This window comes from Natator depressus, chromosome 11 (assembly GCF_965152275.1).
Source record: "Natator depressus isolate rNatDep1 chromosome 11, rNatDep2.hap1, whole genome shotgun sequence".
NCBI lineage: Eukaryota > Metazoa > Chordata > Testudines > Cheloniidae > Natator > Natator depressus.
In genome coordinates, this window is record NC_134244.1 from 75,235,608 (window position 1) to 75,263,444 (window position 27,837).

At 45.6% G+C, this 27,837-nt stretch overlaps 1 protein-coding gene across 1 annotated transcript in view; it reads right to left on the minus strand.

Moving 5' to 3' along the window:
- MCM3AP (minichromosome maintenance complex component 3 associated protein) overlaps positions 1-27,837 on the minus strand; it is a 77,532-nt gene that overhangs the window by 23,493 nt on the left and 26,202 nt on the right. Inside the window, exons 11-17 of the mRNA XM_074968183.1 lie at positions 26,939-27,099; positions 23,095-23,336; positions 21,996-22,180; positions 20,735-20,835; positions 17,597-17,728; positions 15,970-16,083; positions 7,701-7,853 (exon numbers count right to left, since the gene is read on the minus strand). Of these exons, the coding sequence (XP_074824284.1) occupies positions 7,701-7,853; positions 15,970-16,083; positions 17,597-17,728; positions 20,735-20,835; positions 21,996-22,180; positions 23,095-23,336; positions 26,939-27,099 (1,088 nt within the window). The remainder of the gene's footprint in view (positions 1-7,700; positions 7,854-15,969; positions 16,084-17,596; positions 17,729-20,734; positions 20,836-21,995; positions 22,181-23,094; positions 23,337-26,938; positions 27,100-27,837) is intronic.

Consider the following 27,837-nt stretch of genomic DNA (forward strand, 5'->3'; position numbering starts at 1 on the left):
GCCATTGATGGACCTATCCTCCATGAATGTATCTAGTTCTTTTTTGACCCCTGTTAGTGTCTTGGCCTTCGCAACATCCTCTGGCAAAGAGTTCCACAGGTTGACTGTGTGTTGTGTGAAAAAATACCTCCTTTTCTTTGTTTTAAACTTGCTGCCTATTCATTTCAGTTGGTGGCCCCTAGTTCGTGTGTTATGAGAAGGCGTAAATAACACTTCCTTATTTACTTCCTCTACACCAGTTATGATTTTATAGATCTCTACCATATCCCCCTTAGTCGTCTCTTTTCCAAACTGAAATGTCCCAGTCTTATCAATCTCTCCTCATACAGAAGCAGTTCCATACCCCTAATAATTTTTGTTGCCCTTTTCTGAACCTTTTCCAATTCCAATATATCTTTTCTGAGATGGGGCGACCACATCTGCACGCAGTATTCAAGACGTTGGTGTACCATGGATTTATATAGAGGCAATATGATATTTTCTGTCTTACGATCTATCCCTTTCTTAATGATGCCCAACATTCTGTTCGCTTTTTTGACTGCCACTGCACATGGAGTGGATGATTTCAGAGAACTATCCACAATGACTCCAAGATCTCTTTCTTGAATGGTAACAGCTAATTTAGAAAGCTGGGATTATGTTTTCCAATGTGCATTACTTCGCATTTATCAACACTGAATTTCATCTGCCATTTTGTTGTCCAGTCACCCAGTTTTCAGAGATCCTTTTGTAGCAATTTGCAGTCTGCCTGGGACTTAACTATCTTGAGTAGTTTTGTATCATCTGCAAATTTTGCCACCTCACGGTTTACCCCTTTTCCCAGATCATTTATGAATATGTTGAATAGGACTCGTTCCATTACAGACCCCCTGGGGGACACCACACTTTACCTCTCTCCATTCTGAAAACTGATAATTTATTCCTACCCTTTGTTTCCTATCTTTTAACCAGCTGCCAATCCACGAAAGGACCTTTCCTCTTATCTCATGACATCTTACTTTGCTTAAGAGCCTTTGGTGAGGGACCTTGTCAAAGACTTTCTGAATATCTTAGTACACTATATCCACTGGATCCCCCTTGTCCACATGCTTGTTGGCCCCCTTAAAGAATTCTAGCAGATTGGTGAGGCATGATTTCCCTTTACTAAAACCATCTTGACTCTTCCCCAACAAATTATGTTCATCTATGTGTCTGACAATTTTGTTCTTTACTATAGTTTCAACCAGTTTGCCTGATACTGAAGTCAGGTTTACCAGCCCATAATTGCTGGGATCACGTCTGGAGCCCTTTAAAAAAATCTGCATCACATTAGCTATCCTCCAGTCATCTGGTACAGAAGCTGATTTATAGGATAGGTTACAGATGACAGTTAGTAGTTCTGCAATTCCACATTTGAGTTTCTTCAGAACTCTTGGATGAACACCATCTGATCCTGGTGACTTATTGTGTAGTTTATCAATTTGGTCCAAAACCTCTTCTGATGACACCTCAATCTGGGACAGTTCCTCAAATCTGTCACCTAAAAAGAATGGCTCAGGTTTCGGAATCTCCGCCACATCCTCAGCCGTGAAGACTGATGCAAAGAATTCATTTAGTTTCTCCGCAACGGCCTTATCGTCCTTGAGTGCTCCTTTAGCATCTTGATCGTCCAGTGGCCCCACTGGTTGTTTAGCAGGCTTCCTGCTTCTGATGTACTTAAAAAAAATTTTGCTATTATTTTTTGAGTCTTTGGCTAGCTGTTCTTCAAATTCTTTTTTTGGCCTTCCTAATTATATTTTCACACTTCATTTGCCAGAGTTTATGCTCCTTTCTATTTTCCTCACTAGGATTTAACTTCCACTTTTTAAAGCATACCTTTTGGCCTCTCACTGCTTCTTTTACATTGTTTAACTGTGGTGGCCCTTTAATGGTTCTCTTACTATGTTTTTTAATTTGACTTTTTTACTATCTACGTTTTTAAATTTGTTTTTTTTTTTTAAACGAGAGGTGAGTAGGCAGCAATGTGTCATATTTGGCTGTGTCCTCAGGTTTCTCGGTGTCTCCCTCTTGTGTTTCTGAGGGTGCCGGGACAATTGGTGAAGGGGACCGGGCTGTTCTGGACCTAGGCGGGCTAGGGGGCCTGTGGTTTTGGGCCCTGTACATCGCCCATGGATCCCAGTATGACCAGTTCTCATTGCACACACACAAATCCCCTGTGATCACGTCACTCTGGGGTCTCAGAGTATGGAGAGAGGAGTCTGTATACTGAGTAAAGAGCCCTTGAAATGGAAGGTCTTCCACTGTGTTTTCAACTTCTCTTGGAAGTCCTGAGGATTGGAGCCAGGATGCTCTTCTCATGACCACCTCTGTAGCCATGGACCTGACAGCTGTATCAGAAGCATCTAATGTAGCCTGCAGAGAAGTTTCGATGACCAACTCTCCTTCAGTGATAATAGACTGAAATTCATCTTTCGGGTCTTGTGCCAAATGCTCATTAAAATGTGTATACTTGGAGTACGTATTGAAGTTATATTTTGCCATTAAGGCCTGGTAGTTGGCAATGTGAAATTGGAGAGTGGCTGATGAATAGCTCTTCCTTCCCAGGAAGTCCAGCCTTTTTGATTCCTTACCTGGTGGAGAGGGCCTACACTGAATTTGACAGTTCCTTTCATTGGCAGCCTCCACCACAAGGGAGTTGAGGTTAGGGTAGGAGAAGTAACACACTGTTCCTTCAGGTGGGATGTAGTATTTCTTATCTGTCTGCTTACAGGGCAGTGGAATTGTGGGAGGTATTTACCACAGGTTATACGCATGAGATAACAGTGCCTCATTGATAGGTAAGGCAACCATTCCCTGAGGATTGGTGTTCAGGATGTCCACCAGGGAATGTTTGGACTCTTGCACCTCCTCTAGTGGAATACTGAAGGGAGTTCTCTAGCCTTTTCACGAGTTCCTGGAATCTCTTGAAATCACCTGCATAGGAGGGAGGTGGTGGCATCACCACATCATCTGGATATGAAGATGACTTTCCAGATGGAGGAGAGATCTCCTCTGTCTGAGGCTCCTGTTCCTCTTGTACACCTTTTGATAATGGAGAGCAGCATGGTACCAAATGGGCACTGTACTAGAGGACGTTCTGTAGAAGCTGGTAGTTGGTATGGTACCGATGGGTACCAGCGCTTTTTCCTAGACATTATATTAAGTTGCTCACCATAGTGACCCCTTAGGTACCAGTAGTCCATCTGGGGAGAGGGATAAGGTAAGGGACGCCAATGATAATCATAACCTCTGGACCTATGATGTTCTGGTAGGTTCCCCTGGCCCATCTTCATGCAAGGGGCTCATGGAGGTAGGGTAATATGGTACCCGAATGAATCCCTGTACTGAGATCACTGACAAAGCAGCAACAGAGGCTATCTGTGACAGAGAGGCCAATGTATGAGGAGGGAAGCAGACCCTTTGGGAGCTAACACATGCTCCATTAGCATTAGCTTCAGTCTAGCCTCCTTGACCTTCTTGGATCTGGCCTTAAAACCTAGACAGACCATGCATTTGGCAGGGTTGTGGGACTCTCCCAAAGACCACAGGCAGCTGGAATGTCCATCGCTGCTGAGAAATGACCTCTGGTTAAGTCTCACAGGCCTTAAACCCTGGAGTCTTGGGCATAACAACTATATTCCAACACAAAATCAAAGAAAATGAAAAGGAAGGGATGGACTAACAAAACTAACACAAAATAAAGCGAAGTAAAGTGAAATAAAGGTATATGGAAATAGAATAATTCAAAGAAAGAATGATCAAACAAAGAAGTAAAAGAATAATGCACAAGTGAAGGCGGGAAGCCAAATACAACAGTCAGTAGACTCCAGCTCAAGTTGCAGATGGTAGAGAAAGAACTGAGTGATGGCAAGACTGTGCATCCCAATATGCCCTCACTCAGAGCAAGGAGGCGCCAACTTCTGCTGGCGCTGGTGGGTGCTCAACCCGCCTCGGCGCCCAGCCCCGCCCCCATTCCAACCCTTCCCCAAAGTCCCTGCCCCAACTCCGCCCCCTCCCTGCCCCTATTCCAACCCCTTCCCCAAATCCCCGCCCCAGCCCGCCTCCTCCCCTGAGCACGCTGCGTTCCCACTCCTCCCGTCTCCCTCTCGGAGCTTGTTAAGCCGTGAAACAGTTGTTTGGTGGTGGCACGCACTGGGAGGTAGGCAGAGAAGCGGGGACGCGGCACGCTCAGGGGAGGAGGCGGAGGCCAGGTGAGGTGAGGGGGCGGAGAGGGGAGCTTGGCTGCTGGTGGGTGAAGAGCACCCACTAATTTTTCCCCGTGGGTGCTCCAGCACCGGAGCACTCACAGAGTCGGCACCTATGCACAGAGGTGCCATTCTACACAGGCACAGACCTGCAAATACTGCTTTCCAGACGCCAGTCAAGAGTGCACGGGTGCGTGACATCCTATCGTGGGGCACATATAAGGATGTGTACTTGAACTAATGTTGTCCCACAACATACATTGGTTATGCCAGCATGACAGCAGTAAGTCACCCTCTACCAAAAACCTGGACAGGGTGGCACACACTGACAATTAGGGGGCCTGTTTTTTGCTCTGACTTGCTACCACTAACATCAACGGTTAAAAGTCACAAGAGCTAGGGTGTTATGGCAGTCGCACATTAAGGAGCTGAGACCCAGAAGTGAGAATTCTATTCAGAATGCATCTTGAGATAAATATTCTTCTTAATTTCAGTGTTTACTCTGTGCTTGTATAGCTTGTATATTTGGTGTATAATCCATTTAATTGCTGTCCCCTGGATTATTAAACAGCTTCCCTCTTGCTGAAAATACCCTTATAAACATTACCAGGGGAGCAGAAAATCTTAAATAATTTTTTTAAGCAATTATAAAAACCGGTAGGACATGCTACCTGAAAGATGATTTCTCAGAAGTTAGAGACTATCTGTATATTAAGATTCCAGGATTGCTATTCTGTAAACTAGAACATCTACGTGCAGTGATGGAAATAGCTACAAGCATAGGTGAGAGCTCTTTTTGTTCAGAATAGCAGCAGGCTCAATCATCACTGGAATCTGGGGTCTGTTCCTGTCCAATTCTTAAATTTTCAGCCACTAGGGGCTTTTTTACACATTAGAAATTACACCTGTGTGACAGCACGGGCTTTCGTGTCGTCTGTTACATTAAATCAGTTTCAAAACATTTGAGCTGACAATAGAGAAATAATTTTTTTTTATTTACACCCTCAGTCCGTAACAAGGAGTACTGACCCTTCTCTAGTAATCTTCTTTCACACAATCCACTGAGAACGTATTTCAGATCCAGCGGCTGGAGACGGGACACTAGATAGGGAGGGCTTTGGGTTACCACACAGAGAATTCTTTCCCAGGTGTCTGGCTGGTGGGTCTCGCCCACATGCTCAGGGTCTAACAGATGGCCATATTTGGGGGTCGGGAAGGAATTTTCTCCCAAGTCAGATTGGCAGAGAGGGGGTTTTCCCCTTCCTCTGCAGCAGGGGGCACTGGTCACTTGCACATTTAGACTAGTGTGTCAATGCTGGATTCTCTGTAACTTCAAGTCTTTAAATCATGGATTTGAAGACTTCAGTAACTAAGCCAGAGGTTAAGTGTCTATTACAGCAGTAGGTGGGCGAGGTTCTGTGGCCTGCAATGTGCAGGAGGTCAGACTAGATGATTGTGATGGTCCCTTCTGGCCTTAAAGTCTATGAGATCTTTACAGTCTCCCTCACATGCAGGGAAACAGATGAGCCTTGCAGTGTGCCCTGAAGGGTCAATACCCCAGGGCTATTTCAGACTGGGGTGAGGGAATTCCAAAACTCCACAAAGAAAGCCCTGCCACCCCCCTGTGACCCTAAGAGTCCCTTTATGCCAACCGGCAAAGGGCGCATTCACACTGTTGTCAGAATATTTAGCTAAACAGCATCTTGTAAGGTATCATATGTAAACTGGTGACACGCTGGTTATGAATATTATCGTGTGATGTATGTATGGGTTGTGTATACAGAGTTATATGTGTGGTGTGGAGGCAGCTAATAAACAAGCCTGCTGTAGACTAAGGAATGTGGATTTACCCGTCTACATGGATCTTGCTAAGGGGCAGATGAGAAGACAGCATGGGTTGATTACAAGCAAAGGACAATGAAAGGACATTTGACTCCAAGGCAAACAAAGTGATCGACACAATGGAGAAAGCAAGTTGACCAGAGGATGAAGAAAGGGTTTGGTGCCTGCTCTCCAAAGAACACACAGCAAGGGAGAGGAACTTTGTCCAGGTTTACTTTTCAAAGAGTACATTTCAAAGGTTTTCAGGGAAGGAAGAGGACTCCTCATTTGTTATCCAGCACTGATGGAACAAAGGGATCAATGCCCCCTGATTCTGTGAACAGCTAATCCTCCTGCTTGTGGGGCTGGAGCTGCTGAGAGCTTGATGCAATTGAGAAAGCTGCTTATGTAAAGATTCGCAAAAAGAAAAGGAGGACTTGTGGCACCTTAGAGACTAACCAATTTATTTGAGCATAAGCTTTCGTGAGCTACAGCTCAGAAGTGAGTTGTAGCTCACGAAAGCTTATGCTCAAATAAATTGGTTAGTCTCTAAGGTGCCACAAGTCCTCCTTTTCTTTTTGCGAATACAGACTAACACGGCCGTTACTCTGAAACCTATGTAAAGATTGGAGCTTGCTAAAGTCACGTTTTAGATAGTAGAAAGGTCCTATTGTTGTTTTGTTTTAACCACATGTTTTTCTCTTGCTTAGTATCACTAAAATCTAAGTTCTTTATTAATAAAGTTATGCTTGGTTTTATAAGCCATCTCAGTGCAGTGTATTAAAGTGTGGGTCCTCAGCTAGACCGCTAGGCTCGTGGGTGCATTCTCTTTGGAGGCAGCAGACTTGGTAATTTCTGTGAGAGTGTCCAGCAATAGGGAGTGGATTCTACAGAGGACCGCTCTTCCTGGAGGTTCGGGAACTGGGGTTCACCAAATGTTACCCGCGAGGCAAGGCTAAGACTGGCAGACTCCCAAGGAGTTTTCTGGGGAATAGGACAAATTGATGTGGCAGGGAGCTGACACACAGTTTAACCTCCAGCAAAACTCTCCCTTGTTGGGGCAACACATGGCTTATGGTTCTGGGTGGCCCTAGAAAGCATCTCCCTCTCTCCCCTTGTCTGAGTGAGGGTCCAAGCCAAGCACCCCACTGATCTGGGAATATGGCAGAGGGAAAGAGACAGCTTTTGGATAAGTAGGTCCTGGGCTATTTAGGGCTTTATAACCCCTCACACCCCCACCCCTCCCCCCAAAAAATCTTAAAATACTAATCAGTGCTTAATAATTAGCCAATGTAAATAAAAAAACACTGGTATCATGTGCTCCTGGCAGGATATACAATGTAAAACATGAGCTACTAAATTCTGTACCAGCATGAGTTTCCAGATAGATTTAAACTGTAGTCCCCGTAGAGCTTGTTAAATAGTCTAATCTAACTTCTTGTTTCCCCTGCCCCCAACCTCTGTTCACTTGTTTGTCTCTCCTTAGATTGGGAGCTCCTCAGGCAGGGACTGTTCCCTCTTCTCTGTCTGGAAAGCACCTAGTAGGGACTATCAGAAACAGCATACTAGGATTAGCAAATGCTACTACTGATCCTGTTGGAGACCACTTGATGGTCTCCTCAAGAACAGTGTCTGTGGTATGGTTTGACAACTCACCGCTGCAGATATTTGCAGAAACACTGGAGCTCCTGGAGGGTCTCCTTAGCACTCTGGAAAATCTCCTCTTCCAGAAACAGCTGCATTACATCAGCACAGACTTCCTCTGAGCAACGGGCAATGCGGGCTTTTCGGTCTCTTTCCAAAGCATACCTGGTGCAGAATGAAACAAAATATGATTCCAAGGCAGAAATGCCCACTAAGCAGCACTCACGATAGTAAATGCTAAAAAGAGCTGTAGTGCAAAAGGCAGGCATTTCCAGCACAGATAAGTAGTCATTTTAAATCATTTCCCTTTCTGGAAGCCACTAGACTTCTGTAAGTTTCTCCTTTGAAAAGGAAAAGCATAGGCCTTTCTTATCTAGGGGGACAGAAGTTGTGCACACCCGGGGGGAGGGGGAGGGGAATTCGAGGCCTTTACGCTGGTAAGAATGCAAGTAGTAGTCTTCAAAGGGGTTTGTAGTCCCTGTTCAAGGACACATACACAAACACCACACACACATTCCCAAGTACCCATCCAGAATACTAATCATCCCCTCATACTTCCTCCACTTCTAACTCATCCTATTCTACTCCTGGCCACTGTCTTTCCAGTCAGTGATGATTTGTGGAAGAAGAGCATGGGAGATCTTCAATACACACCATGTTCATAAAAGCGTCTCTCTTTGTAATGTGGTGAGGCTTGTTCTATAGAACACTTATTCTATAGCGTTCCTGCTAGAGCTCTCCACATACAGACAGGCAAGGACTAAGTTAATTGTTGGTGCTTAATGGACAATGCACCAATTGCACTCCTGGAAATTGACCTCTAATCCCCTGGTGAGATGCATAATGGTACCAAACTCAGAAGCCCGTGCTAGCCCACAGGGGAGCCTAAGCGGGAATATTTTTTGCCTGCCCATAATAACAACAAAAAACAAATAGAGGGCCCCCTTGAGCTGCTCCGGGCCCTAAGCAATTTCTTAGTCTGCTTATGCCTAATGCTAGCACTGACCAGGCTGAACAGGGTCAGGGGTTCCAGGACAGACAAAGGAACTCTGAAATGGGTAAACTCAGAGCAGGGGACAGGGTAAGGCAGAGACTGCACGCTCTCTCTCCTAGCCCCGAGCCTGAAACAAGTGGGACCTAAGTACAGACATGCCAACTCTCTCAAATTGAGGCAACAGTCGTGATTTCTGAGTAGAATTAAGCCTCACTCATGATCTTGCTATAGAACTCTCAAATGTCAGGATTTTTTTTCACCCGCAACACATTCTTAAAATAGGTTTCCTGTCAAACAGGAAAAACAACGAGTAGTCCTTGTGGCACCTGAGAAGACTAAGAAATTTATCTGGGCATAAGCTTTTGTGGGCTAAAACCCACTTCATCAGATGCATGGAGTGGAAAATACAGTAGAGAGGTATAAATACACAGCATATGAAAAGATGGGAGTTGCCTTACCAAGTACTAACGAGCCAATTCAATTAAGGTGGAAGTGGGCTATTCTCAACAGTTGACAAAAAGGGAGGAAAAATCACTTTTGTAGTGCTAATGAGTTCAATGTAATCTAAGTGGTCCATTTCAAACAGTTGACAAGAAGGTGCGAGCAACAGCAGGGGGAAAAGTTAGATTTTGTAGTGACCCATCCACTGCCAATCTTTATTCAGACCTAATTTGATGGTGTTCAGTTTGCAAATTAATTCCAGTTCTGCAGTTTCTCGTTGGAGTCTGTTTTTGAAGTTTTTCTGTTGAAGAATGGCCACTTTTAAGTCTGTTATTGAGTGTCCAGGGAGACTGAAGTGTTCTCCTACTGGGTGTTGAATGTTATAATTCTTGATGTCAGATTTGTGTCCATTTATTCTTTTGGGTAGAGGCTGTCCAGTTTGGCCAACATACATGGCAGAGGGGCATTGCTGGCACATGATGGCATCTATCACATTGGTAGATGTGCAGGTGAACGAGCCCCTGATGGTGTGGCTGATGTGGTTAGGTCCTATGATGGTGTCCCTTGAATAGATATACAGACAGAGTTGGCAACGGGCTTTGTTGCAAGGATAGGTTCCTGGGTTAGTGTTTTTGTTGTGTGGTGTGTGGTTGCTGGTGAGTATTTGCTTCAGGTTGGGGGGCTGTCTGTAAGGGAGGACTGGGCTGCCTCCCAAGGTCTGTGAGAGTGAGGGATCGTCCTTCAGGATAGGTTGTAGATCCTTGATGATGCGTTGGAGAGGGTTTAGTTGGGGGCTGAACGTGACAGCTAGTGGCATTCTGTTACTTCCTTTGTTAGGCCTGTCCTGTAGTAGGTGACTTCTGGGTACCCTTCTGGCTCTGTCAATCTGTTTCTTCACTTCACCAGGTGGGTATTGTAGTTGTAAGAATGCTTGATAGAGATCTTGTAGGTGTTTGTCCCTGTCTGAGGGGTTGGAGCAAATGCGGTTGTATCGTAGAGCTTGGTTATAGACAATTGATCATTTGACGTGATCTGCATGAAAGCTGGAGGCATGTAGGTTAGTTTAGCGGTCAGCAGGGTTCAGGTATAGGGTGGTGTTTATGTGACCATCGCTTATTTGCACTGTAATGTCTAGAAAGTGGATCTCTTGTGTGGACTGTTCCAGGCTGAGGTTGATGGTGTGGTGGAAATTGTTGAAATCCTGATGGAATTCCTCAAGGGCCTCCTTCCCATGGGTCCAGATGATGAAGACGTCATCAACCTAGCGTAAGTAGAGTAGGAGCGTTAGGGGACAAGAGCTGAGGAAGCGTTTTTCTAAGTCAGCTATAAAATGTTGGCATACTGTGGGGTCATGCAGGTACCCATAGCAGCCCTGCTGACTTGAAGGTACAAATTGTCCCCAGATCTGAAATAGTTGTGGGTGAGGACAAAGTCACAAAGGTCAGCCACCAGGTTTGCTGTGACATTATCGGGGATTCTGTTCCTGACGGCTTGTAGTCCATCTTTGTGTGGAATGTTGGTGTAGAGGGCTTCTACATCCATAGTGGCCAGGATGGTGTTTTCTGGAAGATCACCAATAGATTGTAGTTTCCTCAGGAAGTCAGTAGTGTCTCGAAGATAGCTGGGAGTGCTGGTAGCGTAGGGCCTGAGGAGACAGTCCACATAGCCAGACAATCCTGCTGTCAGGGTGCCAATGCCTGAGATGATGGGGCGCCCAGGATTTCCAGGTTTATGGATCTTGGGTAGCAGATAGAATACCCCTGGTCGGGGTTCTAGGGGTGTGTCTGTGTGGATTTGTTCCTGTGCTTCTTTAGGGAGTTTCTTGAACAGATGGTGTAGTTTCTTTTGGCAATCCTCAGTGGGATCAGAGGGTAATGGCCTATAGAATGTGGTGTCAGAGTTGCCTAGCAGCCTCTCGTTCATATTCCGACCTATTCATGACGACGACAGCACCTCCTCTGTCAGCCTTTTTGATTATGATGTCAGAGTTGTTTCTGAGGCTATGGATGGCGTTGTGTTCTGCATGGCTGAGGTTATGGGACAAGTGATGCTGCTTTTCCACAATTTCACCCGTGCACGTCGGCGGAAGCACTCTATGTAGAAGTCCAGTCTGTTGTTTCGACCATCAGGAGGAGTCCACCCAGAATCCTCCTTTTTGTAGCATTGGTAGGAAGGTTTCTGTGGGTTAGTGTGCCGTTCAGTGCTGTGTTGGAAATATTTCTTGAGTCAGAGACGTTGAAAGTAGGATTCTAGGTCACTGCAGAACTGTACCACTTTCATGGGGGTGGAGGGGCAGAAGGAGAGGCCCCGAGATAGGACAAACTCTTCTGCCGGGCTAAGAGTATAGCTGGATAGATTAACAATATTGTTGGGTGAGTTAAGGGGACCACTGTTGTGGCCCCTTGTGGCATATAGTAATTTAGATATTTTAGAGTCCTTTTTCCTCTGTAGAGAAGCCACTTGTGTGTTGTAAATGGCTTGTCTAGTTTTTGTAAAGTCCAGCCATGAGGAAGTTTGTGTGGAAGGTTGGTTTTTTGTGAGCATTTCCAGTTTTGAGAACTCATTCTTGATCTTCCCCTGTTTGCTGTAGAGGATGTTGATCAGGTGGTTCTGCAGTTTCTTTGAGAGTGTGGGGCACAATCTCTCACCATAGTCTGTGTGGTATGTGGATTGTAATGGATTTTTTACCTTCAGTCCTTTTGGTACGATGTCCAACTGTTTGCATTTGGAAAGAAAGATGATGTCCGTCTGTATCTGCACTTTTCATGAGGTTGATGGATTTCCACTTAGTTACCCCCCACAAACAAAGGAATGTGGTTTCTCTACTGGCAGTTAATCCCAAAGTACTTTGAAAGACAATGAAAATTCATTTACATATCAGATGAACAAAGCTATCAAGCGAACAAGGGGAGGTGTGGGGAGAGACAGTGTGGCTACACCCCAGCAGGGAAGAGAAACTTCATCTGAGGTATAAAGGGGGGGTGGGGGAGCCAAACCTCAAATAAGCAACTGAATTAATTGGAAAAAAAAATCCTCACGTTTGAGAATTCTAAAAATGAGGCTTAATTTTGCATAGGGCTTGTCTACACTACACAGCTTTTAGGGACAAGACTGCGTCGACACAGCCTTGTTGCTAAAAGTCAGCGTGTGTAAACGCTCTCTGTCGGTATTTTGTCAGCACTTTTGCCGACAAAATACTTCCAGCCCCACAAGCGATGTTAGCGCTCTCCGGCCGACAAAGCTGCGTTCGCACTGCCACTTGCGTTGGCAACACTTTTGTCTTTTGCGGGGAGGTGGAGGGGCTTTTTAAAGTACCGTGAAAGATAAAACTTTTGTTGACAACGTTGCAGTGTAGACAAGCCCTTAGAAATCCTGTCAGCCGCCAGGGGCGTGGCTGGGGCTACAGCTGTCAGCCCTGGGCGACTGCTCCCCTGCCAGCCTTGGAAGTGGGAGACGGGACCCCACTGCACCTCCCCCAGGCCTGGGAAGGGTGAAGAACCCTAAGGCGCAGAAGAGAGGCTGGGAGGGCTAAACTATGGCATGGCAGCTGCAGCAGGGCTGAAGTGAGGAGGGTGAGGGCTGAATTAATGGTAGGTTCTGGACAGATGGGGTGAGTGCTGGGAGGGTGAACTGATGGGGTGGTGATGATGGGGTTGGGTGACTGAACTGAGGATGGGGCTGAACTGAGAAGGGCTGAGTGGGGGGACAGGATTAATTGCTAGGCAGGAGTTGGGCAGATGTGGGAGTGAAAGCTCTTGCAGCAGGGCCAGACTCACCTTACCCAGTACATGTGGGAGAGTTGTTAACACAACTGTCACATGCACACACCCTGGGGACGGGCAGGGGGAGTTCAAAAATCAAGAAACACAGTATGCTCTTTCTTTAAAATGTCATGATTTTGGGGGGCCCAACTCATGATTTTTGATCTCTTGAAGTTGACAACACTAACTACATGTGGGGGAAATGCTAGGGTTTAGGTAAGACCTTCTGTGGAGACAGTAAATAAGGAAGTGTTATTTACTCTCTCTCATAACACAAGAACTAGAGGTCACCAATGAAATTAACAGGCAGCAGGTTTAAAACAAATAAAAGGAAGTATTTCTTCACACAACGCACAGTCAACCTGTGGAACTCCTTGCCAGAGGATGTTGTGAACGCCAAGACACTAACAGGATTCAAAAAAGAACTAGATAAATTCATGGAGGATAGGTCCATCAATGGCTAGTAGCCAGGATGGGCAGGGATCATGTCCCTAACCTCTACTTGTCAGAAGCTGGGAATGGGCGACGGGATGGATCACTTGATGACTACCTGTTGTGTTCATCCCCCCGAGGCACTGGGCATTGGCCACTGTCAGAAGATAGGATACTTGTCTAGATGGACCTTTGGTCTGACCCCGTGTTGCCGTTCTTATGTTCCTAAGACAACATGCGGCCTTTTGTTGTTTTAACTCTCTTGTCTCAGCTTGCGATGGTCCTTTGGATAAATAAATACTTCGTTTTGAAGAAGCTGTTTGATGTCCCTGCATTTTCTTTCGGATCACAGGGTTCAAAAGGGAAGTCTACAGCAGGGGCCAAAACCTAGATGGTTGGTAAACAGGGGTACTGTGACCTGGGGAGCTGGTCTAAGGGGTGGGACAGATTGTGGGATTCCATCCTGAGACAAGTACACAGGGCTATCCCTTGGAAGGGATGTGCAGGGAGAGACAGAGCAACGGACCAAAGGTACAGCTTGCCCTGAATCATGACCGAGTTTCATGGTGTAACAGTTAGATCTAGCCAAAGCTACTGCTTCTTTATTGCACAGAGGGACTGCTGTTGACAGATATGAGACATTCCAAATTTACTAGAAGCTGAACATGCTTTTTCCTCTGGAGCCTGGCCATCCTGTGTCTCCCTGTGCCTTCACCCCACTCTTTCCTTCTACAGAGGTTTAACTTCAGCTGTAATTATATACATCACAAAAATACAGCCCAGAAGCAACAGTACAGCTTTGAACATGGGTTCGCTTTGAGACTGCTACTGAACAATCTAGTTGCCTTCTATGATGAGATAACTGGCTCTGTGGATGAGGGGAAAGCAGTGGACGTGTTGTTCCTTGACTTTAGCAAAGCTTTTGACACTGTCTCCCACAGTATTCTTGCCAGCAAGTTAAACAAGTATGGGCTGGATGAATGGACTATAAGGTGGATAGAAAGCTGGCTAGATCATCAGGCTCAACAGATAGTGATCAATGGCTTCATGTCTAGTTGGCAGCCGGTATCAAGTGGAGTGCCCCAAGGGTCGGTTCTCAGGCCGGTTTTGTTAATATCTTCATAAATGATCTGGAGGATGGTGTGGATTGAACCCTCAGCAAGTTTGCAGATGACACTAAACTGGGAGGAGAGGTAGATACGCAGGAGGGTAGGGATAGGATACAGAGGGTCCTAGACAAATTAGAGGATTGGGCCAAAAGAAATCTGCTGAGGTTCAACAAGGACAAGTGCAGAGTCCTGCACTTCGGACGGAAGAATCCCATGCACCACTACAGACTAGGGACCGAATGGCTCCGCAGCAGTTCTGCAGAAAAGGACCTAGGCGTCACAGTGGACGAGAAGCTGGATAGGAGTCAACAGTGTGCCCTTGTTGCCAAGAAGGCCAATGGCATTTTGGGATGTATACGTAGGGGCATTGCCAGCAGATCGAGGGACGTGATCGTTCCCCTCTATTCGACATTGGTGAGGCCTCATCTGGAGTACTGTGTCCAGTTTTGGGCCCCACACTACAAGAAGGATGTGGAAAAATTGGAAAACATCCAGCGGAGGGCAACAAAAATGATTAGGGGACTGGAAGACATGACTTATGAGGAGAGGCTGACGGAACTGCAATTGTTTAGTCTGCAGAAGAGAAGAATGAGGGGGGATTTGATAGCTGTTTTCAACTACCTGAAAGGGGGTTCCAAAGAGGATGGCTCTAGACTGTTCTCAGTGGGAGCTGATGACAGAACAAGGAGTAATGGTCTCAAGTTGCAGTGGGAGAGGTTTAGGTTGGATATTAGGAAAAACTTTTTCACGAGGAGGGTGGTGAAACACTGGAATGCGTTACCTAGGGAGGTGGTGGAATCTCCTTCCTTATAAGTTTTTAAGGTCAGGCTTGACAAGGCCCTGGCTGGGATGATTTAGTTGGGGATTGCTCCTGCTTTGAGCAGGGGGTTGGACTAGATGACCTCCTGAGGTCCCTTCCAACCCTGATATTCTATGATATTCTATGAACCACAAGGGGAAGCAAGAAGCAAAGCTCCTTGAGGAGCTAGTCCACTAGTGAAGAACAGAGGGTCAGTGCAGCAGCAGCAAGGGGCAGAACACCTATGAGAGTAGCGCCTACCTCTGCAGATCTAAGAGGCTCCCTCTTCCTGGATCAATTAACACTCTGGAGAAAGGAAATCCATATCAAAGATTTGACATCCTACCCCAAAGTTAAAGGTTTGAAAGTTAACAATATACAATACTTAAAAAATATTCCGGCCTTCCTTATACATCATTAAATAGTAAAAAAAAAAAGGGATGTGTCCATGTTTTCCTTACTCCTTTGCAGGTAATGTTTCGTACAATAGATTTGTTTCCTGGTTTTTCAAAACCTACTGATGAAAATGTAGAAAGTAAATTGTGCATAGTGAATTGTCTGAAAATTTAACCAAATGGCGTTCTTTGCAATGGTTCCATTCACCCTGTACTGGGTCCAACAGAAGGAGCAGCGAGATGTCCACCACTGCTTGCCAGAGTCTTACTTTCCCAGGAAAGAAGTTTACAATGCAGGCATTGTGTTATAGAACATACTGTACACTCTACATAGCTAACGTTGCACTTACTTTAATTCACTAGCTGAAGTCTCTTGAACACCTTCCTTTATTACTTCTTCTGTCAGCTCCGCACCCAGTGAATGGCTCAACTGTTTTATCAACTGTTCTCTTTCCTGCTTCTGCCTAAAGGATGGAAACAAATTACACACAAATAAGGACTGGCAAAACCTGTCTGATGATCTGTAACACATACATGCCATATCAACACCACAGATAATTTTGAGACAGAATAATTAACCTCCATATTGGGCTAGTCTAATTTTTCATGCTTCTCTTTCTAAAAGTAGCAGAGGCAAATGTTCTGCAGCACGACCAGCTTTGCAGGGGGTGAGGCCCGTCCCCCCCACCAACTGATCAAGGGACTGCTTCTTACAATACTCAAATGGGAGATAACTCCTAAGCCACTGCCAGGGCAGCTGGCACTGTGAGAGATGAGGGGTTGACAGCCTTTTCACCCCCTAGAAACCAGAAGGGAGGAGGAAGTGGCAGGACTAGAGCCCTAGACTAGAGGCTGAGAGGCGGAGACTGCAGGAGTGCGTTGCTCTGTCCTGCCTCAAGGCTGGGAGGGGAGGGACGGGGGTGTGTATGTGTCTGGGACAAGTGGGACGACCTAAACTTCCAAGGAAGGTTTAGGTAAGATAATATGAAGATAGGCCTTTAGTTCTTTTAACCCCGTCCTCTGTTTATTTAATTCCTATGGATAAATATTACGTTTTAAAAAAAAAAAAAAAGGCTATTCTCTGTCACTGCATTTTCATAGCGGTCACAGGCTCCCACTGGAAAATCAACAGCAGGTGCCAAACACAGCTGGACCTGCTGAGGGAACACAGCTGGTGAGCAGGGGTGCTGTGACCTGTGGACCCAGTCTAAGATTGGGGTGAAGTGCAGAGTTCCCTGCTTAGCTCTGTCACTTGGAAGGGCTACACATGGAATGAACTAGTGAGAGGGCAAAGGTACAGCTCACCCTGTGCCCTTGCAGCCATATTCTTAACTTTGGGTGTCATTATTAAGTATTGCTCTGATTCAATCAGTTTTTAAAAGAGACACAATAAAACAATATTTTTTTAAAAGATCATTTTACAATTTACAGCTAAAATATATTAGAGAATAGTTAAATAAAGAAGAGAAAAAACACACAACTCCTAGGTAAATTTAGACCTTTTAACAGAAAGAAGCCATCTGACCGATGACTATCCTGGGGCTTGATTCATGCTGACAACCTCAAAGTAAGGGTGAGTTCTAGGGATGTAAAAGGTTAACCAGTAAGCTTTAGGCTTACCAGTTAAGCCAAGTTAACCGTTAATCCCAGCGGCCCCGCGTCAGGCCAGAGGGAGGGACCCCAGCCCCAACCGTGCCAGCAAGACCCCAGCCCCAGCCACGCCAAGCCGGATCCCAGCCCCGGCCACACAGAGCTGGACCCCAGCCGCTGTCATGCCAGCCCACCTCCCCCAGCTACCTCAGTTACGGTTAACCTCTTAAAAGAAATAATTTGAATCGTTTAACCAGTTAACTTTTTTAACCAATATTTACATCCCTAGTGAGTACACCCATTACCAGTTCATTGAACCATCCAGTCCCTCAAGTTTTCACCTGCTGATCTTACATTTACTACATCTATAAGAAACGAGATACTCACTTCTCTTCTTCTGCTCTGCGTTTTTCCTCTTTGACTCGCTCTCTTTCTGCGCTGACTACATCTGTTGCAACTTGCCTGAGAATCTCCATCATTACTTCAGTCAAGAGTTCCTCTCCGGTGGCATCAGAGGCACTGCATGAAGAAAGGCAGCAGTTTTGTGTTTTTCTTTTCCTTTAACGACACACTCCAGTTCAGACCCATTTTTGTTTCCTAAATCTATTTAAATCAGACATATCAAACACTGATTTGATAGCAAAGACTACCCACTCAATAGGAAGGATGAATGGGTTGACTGCCCATCCAGGACCACTGAGGCAACTCACTGATCAAAATTCTTGGCACTCAAACAGCTTGCCAGATACATTCCTGGCTACTCCATATCAGCTCCAATTTATAACTTGCCAGCCCACAATAACAAGGGTGGGAAGAAGTAAGAACTAGTGGATTTTCTGTAATAAGATGACCATTTATCGTAAGAAAATGTCTCTCTTTCACCCTTACGGATCTCATTATAGTGGAGCTGACGCTCCGCTTTAATTAAGGTTGAGTGACTGTTTAAAAGACAACACTATTGTAAGTGCTCTAAAACCCACATGCTTGTCTTGGATTATGTTGTGCCTCATTAAAATACATGGTAGAGTTAGTGGTCCAAATTTTGAAATCATTTGAGCAAGGGATTCCTGTGATACAGCTATGACCCTAAGAGCACCCTAACGAGAGACGACATACTATTGTCATGATATTTAGCCAACAGGTGGCATTGTAATATATCACTGGAAAACTAATAACTCACAGGTCATTAATATTCTTGAATGATGTATGTGCAGTTAACCCACACAGAACTTCACAGATGTGCTGGAAATGTGACTAAAATGTGTTTAAACCAGTCATGTCAGGGGGAATTGAGAGAGAAGTTTTCTCCAGACAAAGGAAAGAGGATAACATCTCAAATGAGATATGGCTGCAGAAAAAGATCATTTGCAAAAACTCCCCACAGGGGAGGAACTAGCCTGCAGCCTACTCCACACAGCAAGGCACCTACACCCAGCAGGGAAAAAGGAACTTTACCCAGGGAGACCTTTCAGAAGAATACATTTCAGAGGTTTACTGGTCTATAAAAAGAGGGGAAGAGAACCCCTAAGTTATCTTTCACCTCAGGAGACAACGGAACTGAGCACTTTGAGCTCTGTGAAGGGTCCTGGCTAAAAAACTGATCAGTCATGTTGGAAGAAAGGAGTGGTGAGAGAGAACTTCTTTGAACAAAGGACTCTAATTTGTTAAGTTATAGAGAAGTCTTAGAAGTGTATTCTTATTTTTGTTTATTTGTAACCATTTCTATCTTTATTCCTTCTACCTGATATCATTTAAACTGTCCTGCTATTAATAAACTTACTTTACTTCTACTATAAACCAACTCAATGCTTTGACTGAAACAGCATGTTTGTTCACTCCAGTTTAGGTAATAGGCTGCTTGGCACAGTCTCTTTAAAGGAGCAGCAACCCTGATAAGGTTTTGTGGGTGCTACAATAAGAGGGGCTGAGCACTACAGGAAGACGTCTCTGAGGAACTCAAGAATTGGGCTTCACTGATGGCTACCTGCTAGGCATGGTCTGGATTGGCAGCGTGCTGAAGAGTTGGCTGGCAAGCAGAGAGGCTGGTGTGTCAGGGAGCTGACACATCGCTCAGCAGAAGCAAAGCTCTCACTTACTGAGGCTGAGAGGGGTGATCCAGTGGCTCACAGTTCTGAGAACCCCAGCAGATTGTCACAACCACCTCTCTAAAAAGGCATATGTTTACAAAATCACCTGCTTCTGCTAACTTTTTTGCCCACACCTGGTGATCAAACTGTCACTCTGACCCTCCCCAAGCTGATCTCACCCACTCAGAATTGATAGCAGCTCGTGCACGGTACCTACTGCCCTTTGGGAGAGCAATATGGAAACCCTAACAAAGTTCACTGTTCCAACATGGACTGACCCGGACAGACAAACCAAACGGTGAAATGTGCACGTGCAGCAAGACGACCAGTGCTCTGCTTGCAGGCTGGCTGGTGACCCAGTAAGCGGGTGGTTAAAGCTGACACGCTGCGGCCTTTGAACCTGAGCTCTGGCCCAGCCACTGAGGGGACAGCCCTCCCCTAGGTAATGACACTGAGTAGCGTCAGAGATCATTCAAACACTGTTTTTCAAAAGCTAGTTTGATTAACAGAACTTTGATGAAGACCTGGGTTTCCAAAAAGTGCAGTTCTTTTGTGATTCCTCAACAAATAAGGGCTCATCAAAGGGACCTTTGCTCGCTGGGAAGCACTGACAGAACAGAATTGTAAGGGGGATGGGGGAAGCTGGGCATCTTCCCTGCCAACAACATATTTTGGAGGGAGAGTACTGGGCAACATAGTTCCCCTTCAGCCAGACCGCGGCCACAGGGGTGAGTGCTGGTGCCTGTTAAATTACTGATTTGCCTTGGGGTTGCAGCTTGGACCCCTCCAAATGTCTTTCCCCACTTCCCATGGTTCTCAGCAGTAGAAAGGAGGACAAGAAGAGAAAGAAGGGAAGGAATGCTGAAGAACTCCCCAAGGTCCACAGCATTCACTATCAGATCAAAGCAGAACCAGCACACTGAGCTACTTCTGTGGCTACAGAAAGAACAGACTGGAGCTGAAACCCAGTAGCCTGGACTATGTAGGAAAGTTGTTTGGCAACCAAGAATTTTGATCAATGTGATGCCTCTGTTGCCCTGAATGGATGGAGTTAACCCAATAGTCCTTTCCAGACTAGTGGACTGACTGCATATGGTTTTCACCCAGCCTAATCACTTGGACCTTAGAACTACCACAGTCTACTGTCTGGAAGGACTATAAAGGTGCTTTTTTATTTTTAAATATATACACAAGATACATTTCAGGACAGAAAGTGTCATTTTAAGCATGGGGAGGGAACCAATGCTGGCCCTATCAATCCTGACATTGTCACTTTAAATAAAAATAAAACGAAAATATCCTGCCACTTGGACACCTCGCCCTCCCTAATATAAATGACAGTTTGCTGTCTTCACACTAGTTGCTAGAAAGGCAAAGTGACACCTAGATAGTGACAGGCCCCTGAAATGTCAACAATAGTAATAATAATTGCCTTTACCACATAGCCGCAGTCACATAAGCTGCTCCTGTCTTGCCGATTTCTCTGCACTCTCCTTTGAGAACTTCATGCACCAGGCCCTCCAACACTTCTGTAATGTCCTAAAAAGATACATCCAGGAGGAAATAGTGAGAATGAGTGTTTAACATTTATATAGGATTGCACAAAGGTGTCATTTGGGGGAAGGAATCTTTAGAACTGGTGAATTATGTGGCTGGAAGTTAGAAAACCTATCGTTTTACTGGTAAACAGAGCAAACAATCTGGAAGTCGAAACAATATGGAACCCCACTATGCCATTTTCTTCAGTTACTATCAAAATAATAGAAGTGTAAAACATTAACCCCACCAAAAAAGAAAAGCAACTCCTGAATTAAACCTGCAAAAAAGAGAGTATAAAACATAAGGAATGGATTTTTCTTAATATTTCAAATGTTTAATATTTTCATGTATGACAAATTTTTCTCCAAGGGGTACAGTTTCAATGGCGAATATTAATAAAACAAATCTAATTTAATTAAATAGTTACTTTCATTTCAATGGACTCATCTTACCCTTCACTGAAATGCAGCCACCTCTGAGGTGGAACACAGCAGCAACAGGACTATACCAAGCAGCTTTACACAACAGTTTAGGATACTCATTGAAGAATGCCACCAAATCCAATTAAAACTACAGGAGGAAGTGAGGGCAAATAGCACAGAATCACCCAAATTGGTATGTGTCCATGACTCAAAGTCAACACCTCTACTCTTGTGAAAAGGACCTCTGTTTTAGGTCTCATTTAAAAGATGACACACTGCTATTCTGGGGACTGGTTTAGTACTTGACTCACTAAAAGAAAGTGCCACCTGCTGAATCTCAGTAAGTAGTTTTTGCACCATCGTAAGTTTTCATTGGAGGTCTCCCATCCAAACACTGACCGTACGAAATCTTGCTTAGCCGGAGAGATTTGTCAAGATCATAGTAGTAGGTGACATTTTCAGCATGGCTCATCAGACATTCAGCTCCCATTAATAACTGGAGCCAAGTTTTCCCAAATGCCACAATGAAACTGTACCCAAGTTTCTCTTGGTTTGGGATAACAATTATCTGGAGCAGCTGACTTTCTCTGGTCTCTGTTATCTTAACACAAAGATTCAGAAACAGGAAAGAAATTGTCTAACTCCAGTACTGACTATTCTGTAACAAAAGGGCAACTGAAATAATCTTCAATACGCATTTCCCCAGGGCTTGCGGCTCCCAGGAGCCAGGTCTCTTACCAGGTCTGTGTACATAGGCTGAGGTTCTGAAGGTGGAAGCTCAGGCTGCACAATCGGCTGAAAGGGGGACTGTGCTGCAGGAGGCACTGGCGGACGAGGTAGCAGCGAAGGCAACAGCTGAGCTGGAGGCTGGACTTGTACCACTGTCCCTTCGGACTCCACGCCTCTCTCTTCTAGCCTTCCTTCTGCAGGAAAACATCCAGTCATTCACAGGAAGTAAAACAGCAGCCGTCTGCATAACTTTTAACTGAGCAAAGTAATTCTTTTCAAAAGTTGGCTTGTTTGATAAATCGCAGTGTCATAAAAATGAGCTCCTATGAAGGCTCAATGCACTGTAATTAACAGTAGACATTCTCGTTTGCATCAGATTACACACTAAATTAACGGAGAATTTATTTATGATACAAAGACTATTTTAAGGACTAGGGAGGAATGAGCTTGGTACTTACACGAGCACACTTCCTTCTCTTACACACACTAAACACACAGCCTGTTTTAAGTAGTTATGGTTAATCAGTGTGATATTTTTGTATTTTGTCTGTCTGATACAGCAAAAGCGTAAACCCAAAATATTTACTCACTTTAAAACTGGGCAAATAATTGTAACATTTATTTAACAAACTGGGCCTCATTTTCTATTTGCAACTTGTCTGCAAGGAGTTCATTACATTCTTGAACCAATTCTCAGTTTATCAATCATTCACAAGCATTTAGCTGCACGTGCTCAGGATTCAAGGTTCTACTTTTGCTGGTTAGTTTCTGACTGGCAATAAGGTGTGGTTTCTACTCCCTGACTGGCTGAGTGAAACGTTTTAGAATCAGGTTTCACTACAAACACTCATGGTGGGGAGCTCAAAATTTGATTTCCATTAATACATTTGCTGCTTTGATGACACTCTTGCCACAAAGCTTGTTTGCTAGAATACACGGGGAAAGCAGCCACTGAAGCAAGTTGTGGTTTCTAGTTCATTGAATATCCATGCAAAGTTCACACAGCTCTACAACAAGTAAATTGGGAAAAACCAACAAAACAAAATTTGACGAGACCGGAGGTCTCTGAGCAGCAGTTCAGATGTTGGCTATGTCCACCTGCTCCTACCTGTCACATTTACACTGGCATTCTGGATGCTGCTGGCTGGCTCCCCAGCAGTGCTCCCTGCTGTGTACTTGTTCTGCCCATTGAAGCTACATACAGGTACATGGCGAGTTACTGGGGGTAATGCTCCTCCATTTACAATTTCTCCAATGGATGCAGTTAGCTTCTGCTTAACAAACAATGACTTTCTTGGTTTGGGCAATCCTTCAGACTCCAGGAAAGCTAAGCGATTCAACTCCACATAACTAGTGAAAAAACCAAACAAGCAGACAATCAATGTTGGGACAGCTGGAGCCTGTACAAATCCTGGAGGACACAGGGAATGAGGTAAAACATTCAGATTTATTCTTGTATTTTTCTTCACCCACCTGATTTTATAATTGTTAAAAAAATACAACTAACGTCAGTGAAGATTATTTCTGTTTTGTTTCACTAAAAAAGCTTAAAATATGACAGTGGATGATAAACATAAAACAACAAGTGGTTTTAATGAAAGCCTTCCACCCTCTCAGTACACCTGGGGGGATTCTGCGCCACTGCGCGTGTGCAGAATTCACATCCCCTGCAGATTTCTTTGCTTCCCCGCAGAAAAATAACTTTCTGACAGGGAAGCAAAAAGCAGTCATACACCACTCCCTAGCAGCGCAGGTACATTGTTTCAGGCACCCGGAGCAGCCGTCAGAGAGGTAAATCACTGCGAGGCTGAAGACACCCCAGCCCGTGGCTCCTACCCTGAGCCAGTCCCAGCTGGGCTGAAGGCAGGAGAGGATGGGACTTCCTCTTCCCCTGCAAGGAGTGGCTGGGGTGGTCAGACCCACCCCCAGAAACCTTTCCCAGCTGCAGGAAGCTCAGCATCCTCGCCTGCTTCCTGACCCCATCGCTCCTCAGCTGTGGGGGGAGGGGTAACTGTAACTCCTCCATCCACTCAACCCCCGTGCATCCGGACCTCCCATATCCAGACACCCCTGACAAGCCTCACCCGGTATATCCAGAATCCCCCTAGCCCTCCAAACTCGGACCCCACTCCACTGAACCTCAACCCCTGCATCTGGAGCCACCCTGCACCCAGACCCCCTGCCTCTGGACCCCCACCCCTGCTCCCCCACTGAGGTCCCTGCACTCAAACCCCCACCCTGATGCCCCACCCTCTGCACCACCCTAAGCCCCCACATCCAGACCCCCATGACACTGACCCCCAACGAGCTGCACCCAGACCCCGAACCCACCAAGCCCCACTCCACCAGGACCCAGACCCCTACCCCCCACGGATACTCCCCTATACCCAGACCCCTCTGCTGAGCCCCAACCACCTTCACCTGGAAGCCCCTGCAGCGAGCCTCTGTGCATCCAGATCCCCCCACACCTAGACCCCTCACTGAGCTGCCTACACCCAGACTGTCCCACACAGAATCCTCTCACCCCACACCTGGATCCCCCCTCACTGAGCCCTTCCACACTTGGATCCTGCCTGGTTGAGCCTGCCTGCCCCACACCTGGTGTGCCTGGTGCAGAGGGGCAGGGCCCCAGGGTGTTTGAGGAGCAGGCCCAGGCCTTGTGCTGTGTCAGGGTAGGGTGCAGCCTCACCGTTGAGTGTGTGTCCCGGGGGTGGAAGAGCTGCAGGATGATCTCCCACCTTTGTGCAGCCAGTGGCCTGTGTTCCCCACCGCCATGCTGGAGCCTCCACATTTATTTATTGATAAATAAAACTTGCAGAATTTTGTAGAATTTTAAAATATTGTGCACAGAATTTTTTTATTTTTTGGTGCATAATTTTTAATATTTTGGTGCAGAATGCCCTCAGGAGTAGTCTCAAAACATAAAAGCACTTTTTGCAGTTATTAGCTATGGACTGCAACTTCACTTCTCCCGTTGGACAAGTCCTAGCCTCAGAAAAGACTAAAAAAGAAAAGGCAACTTTTCCATGGGGCTGCGTACTTCCTGTAACTTGCCCTACCGCAGTGCGTTTCATTGCACTACATGCCATGCGGCATGCCCTTCCCCTACCACATCCCCAAGATGTCTTTACAATGAGAAAAGCATATACAGTACCGTGTACACTTTCCAAGCACCAGCTCAGTGAAACCAGGGCTCAGACAAGGCAGGGTGGCACTGGGTTAGCAACCCAGAACCCCCTCCCCCCACCTTTTTTTCTTTTCTTTTTTTTTTTTTTTGGAGATTGCCATCTTACTTGCCAGAATCTCGGCTTACTTTAAAAAACAAAACCCTAGTTCTCATGATCTTGTCTATACTACAAAAGTTGCATTAGTGTAACTAAATCAATTTTAAATTGATCTAGTTAAACTGGTGCAAACCTGCAATGTAGATGTGCTTAAAGCTTACCTCAGTAATCTACTGAAGAAGCTAAACCACATTAAAACACTAATTTAGATCCTTCTATTTTTGCTATACAACCTCCAGATTCAAGGCAGAACTCTCTCCCACCTTGCCCAACTCACAGTAGACAAGCCACTAGAGCAGAGGTGGGCAAACCACGGCCCACAGGACCATCCTGCCCGGCCCTTGAGCTCCCCACCAGGGAGGCTAACCCCCGGCCCCTCCCCCGCTGTCTCCCCTCCCTCGCAGTCACGCCACCGTGCGGCAGGGCCGTGCGCTCCTGCAGGGCAGTGCACCTGGCTCCGGCCAGGCAGCCCGACTGCCAGACATGCTGCTCTGAGCAGTATGGTAAGGGGGCCAGGGCTGGCAGGTCCCGGGGGGGCAGTCAGGGGACAGGGAGCAGTTGGATAGGTGTGGGAGTCCCCGAGGGGCCTGTCGGGGCGGTTGGATGGGGTGGAGGTTCTGGGAAGGTCGTCAGGGAACCGGGGGGGGGGGGGGAGGGGGGTTGGAAAGGCGTGGGAGTCACAGGGAGCCTATCAGGGGGTCAGGGTGTGGATACGGCGCGGGGCAGTCAGGGGACAGGAAGTTGGAGGGGGCGGATGGGGGTGGGGGCCAGGCTGTTTGGGGAGCACAGCCTTCCCTACCCGGCCCTCCATACAGTTTTGCAACCTCAATGTGCCCCTTGGGCCAAAAAGTTTGCCCACCCCTGCACTAGTTACTGAACTGCAGTGAAAGGTGCTCCCTCGCAAAGGCTAAGCATGCTGCCTTCACAGCACTCGTAGCACAGGGTGCTACAAAAGATGAACTTCAAATACATACATTTATAGAAACAAATGCACTCTAGGATTATGTAGTTAATGCCCCAATGTCCCGATATGAAGGGTGGGATTTCCCAAAGTGCTCAGCATTGGCTTAACTCATTTTCCATTTACGTCAATGGTAAAACTCCCCGACTTCAATGGCAGCATCAGGGCCAACAGTAAACACTCTTGAAAGTCCCACCTTACATCCTAGCCTGTTTTCTGAAGGTTTCTAAGGACACAAATAGTGTGTTTTGGTTATTAGGAACATCAAGCACAGAATTCAACAGTGACTGGATAGTTATTTCATTTAGAGCTGCAAGTCACCTTCAATTCATGCAGCTGAGGTTTTGAGACAATCTTCTGCATATTTTACTAACCATCGCTGGTAGCAATGTGGCAACGTAGTCTGCCTGTTAGCTCTAGCATCCCTGGAAGGGACAGATTTCACGGCCAGAAGGGACTACACTGTGATCAGCTTGTCTGATCTCTTGTATAACAAAGGCTACAGAACTTCCCCAAAAATAATTCCTTTTGAAATAGAACGGATCTTTAAAAAAAATCCAGTCTTGATTTAACTCATGTCTCTTTCCTGTTGCCAAGCTGCAGCTCTCATCTTGGATCAAAGATGTGTTTGTACAGCAGCGAGCACAACAGGACCCTGAGCGAGGTTTTTGGGCACTAACAAAAATACAAACTCTCCTTGCTCTTACCCATCGGACACACTCAAGCCATAATAACTTATAAAATCAGTGGCTTCTTCACAGTCTCTAAACAGTAGCATGCGAACCAAATTATCCAGAGGAAAGACAGTGGATCTCTGAGTGTTCACAGTGTAGGCAATATTGAGCGACTTGAGAGCATCTCTGCGTATCTGGAAAAAGGAAAAAAAAAAAAAGCCAAATAGCTGTTAAACTTCTGGAAGACCTCATAAAATATGTATTAGACAGAGCTGTTCTTCACAACTAGAAAATTAAGAGGGCACTGTCAATAGGAAAATCGGTTTTGAAAAATTATACATTACCACCACCGTCAATCATTCAAGTGGCAAGAACTGTTTATATTTAATTTTCTTTTCACTTTTTGCATTGTTTGCTTTTTAGCTTTTACTCATTGTGGACAGCGAACCAAGCCTGGCCCCTTACGAGTGTTTTCTTTTGTTTCTCATGCACTAGCACAAGTGCCTAAGGGTTTCCAACACTGGAGCACTGACATTTCCCAAAACGAGTCAAGGACTGTCTCTTTGTTCTCTGTTAGTATTGCACCTAGCACAATGGGGCCTGGTCCATGAGATGGATGGACTTCTAGGCACTATGACAGTACAAATAATAGGAATAAATGAGACCCCAAAATAAAAAAAACCACCCTGAAAATATGTTCCATATTTTGTGGGATGTAAGAATATCAAATTTTAAAATGGTTATGCACTCACTCTGAAAGCAAATCCTATATTTTACATGCTTTTCTATGTTGCATTGTGCTGGAAAGGCATTTTGGTTGCTTCCTTTGTAAATCTGAGGTTTTTCTTAAAGAATACAGCAGGCAGAACTATTAGGGTTTAATAGATATGCACTGGGTTTGGCGCTCTTTGAATCAACCCTGGCCCACACTG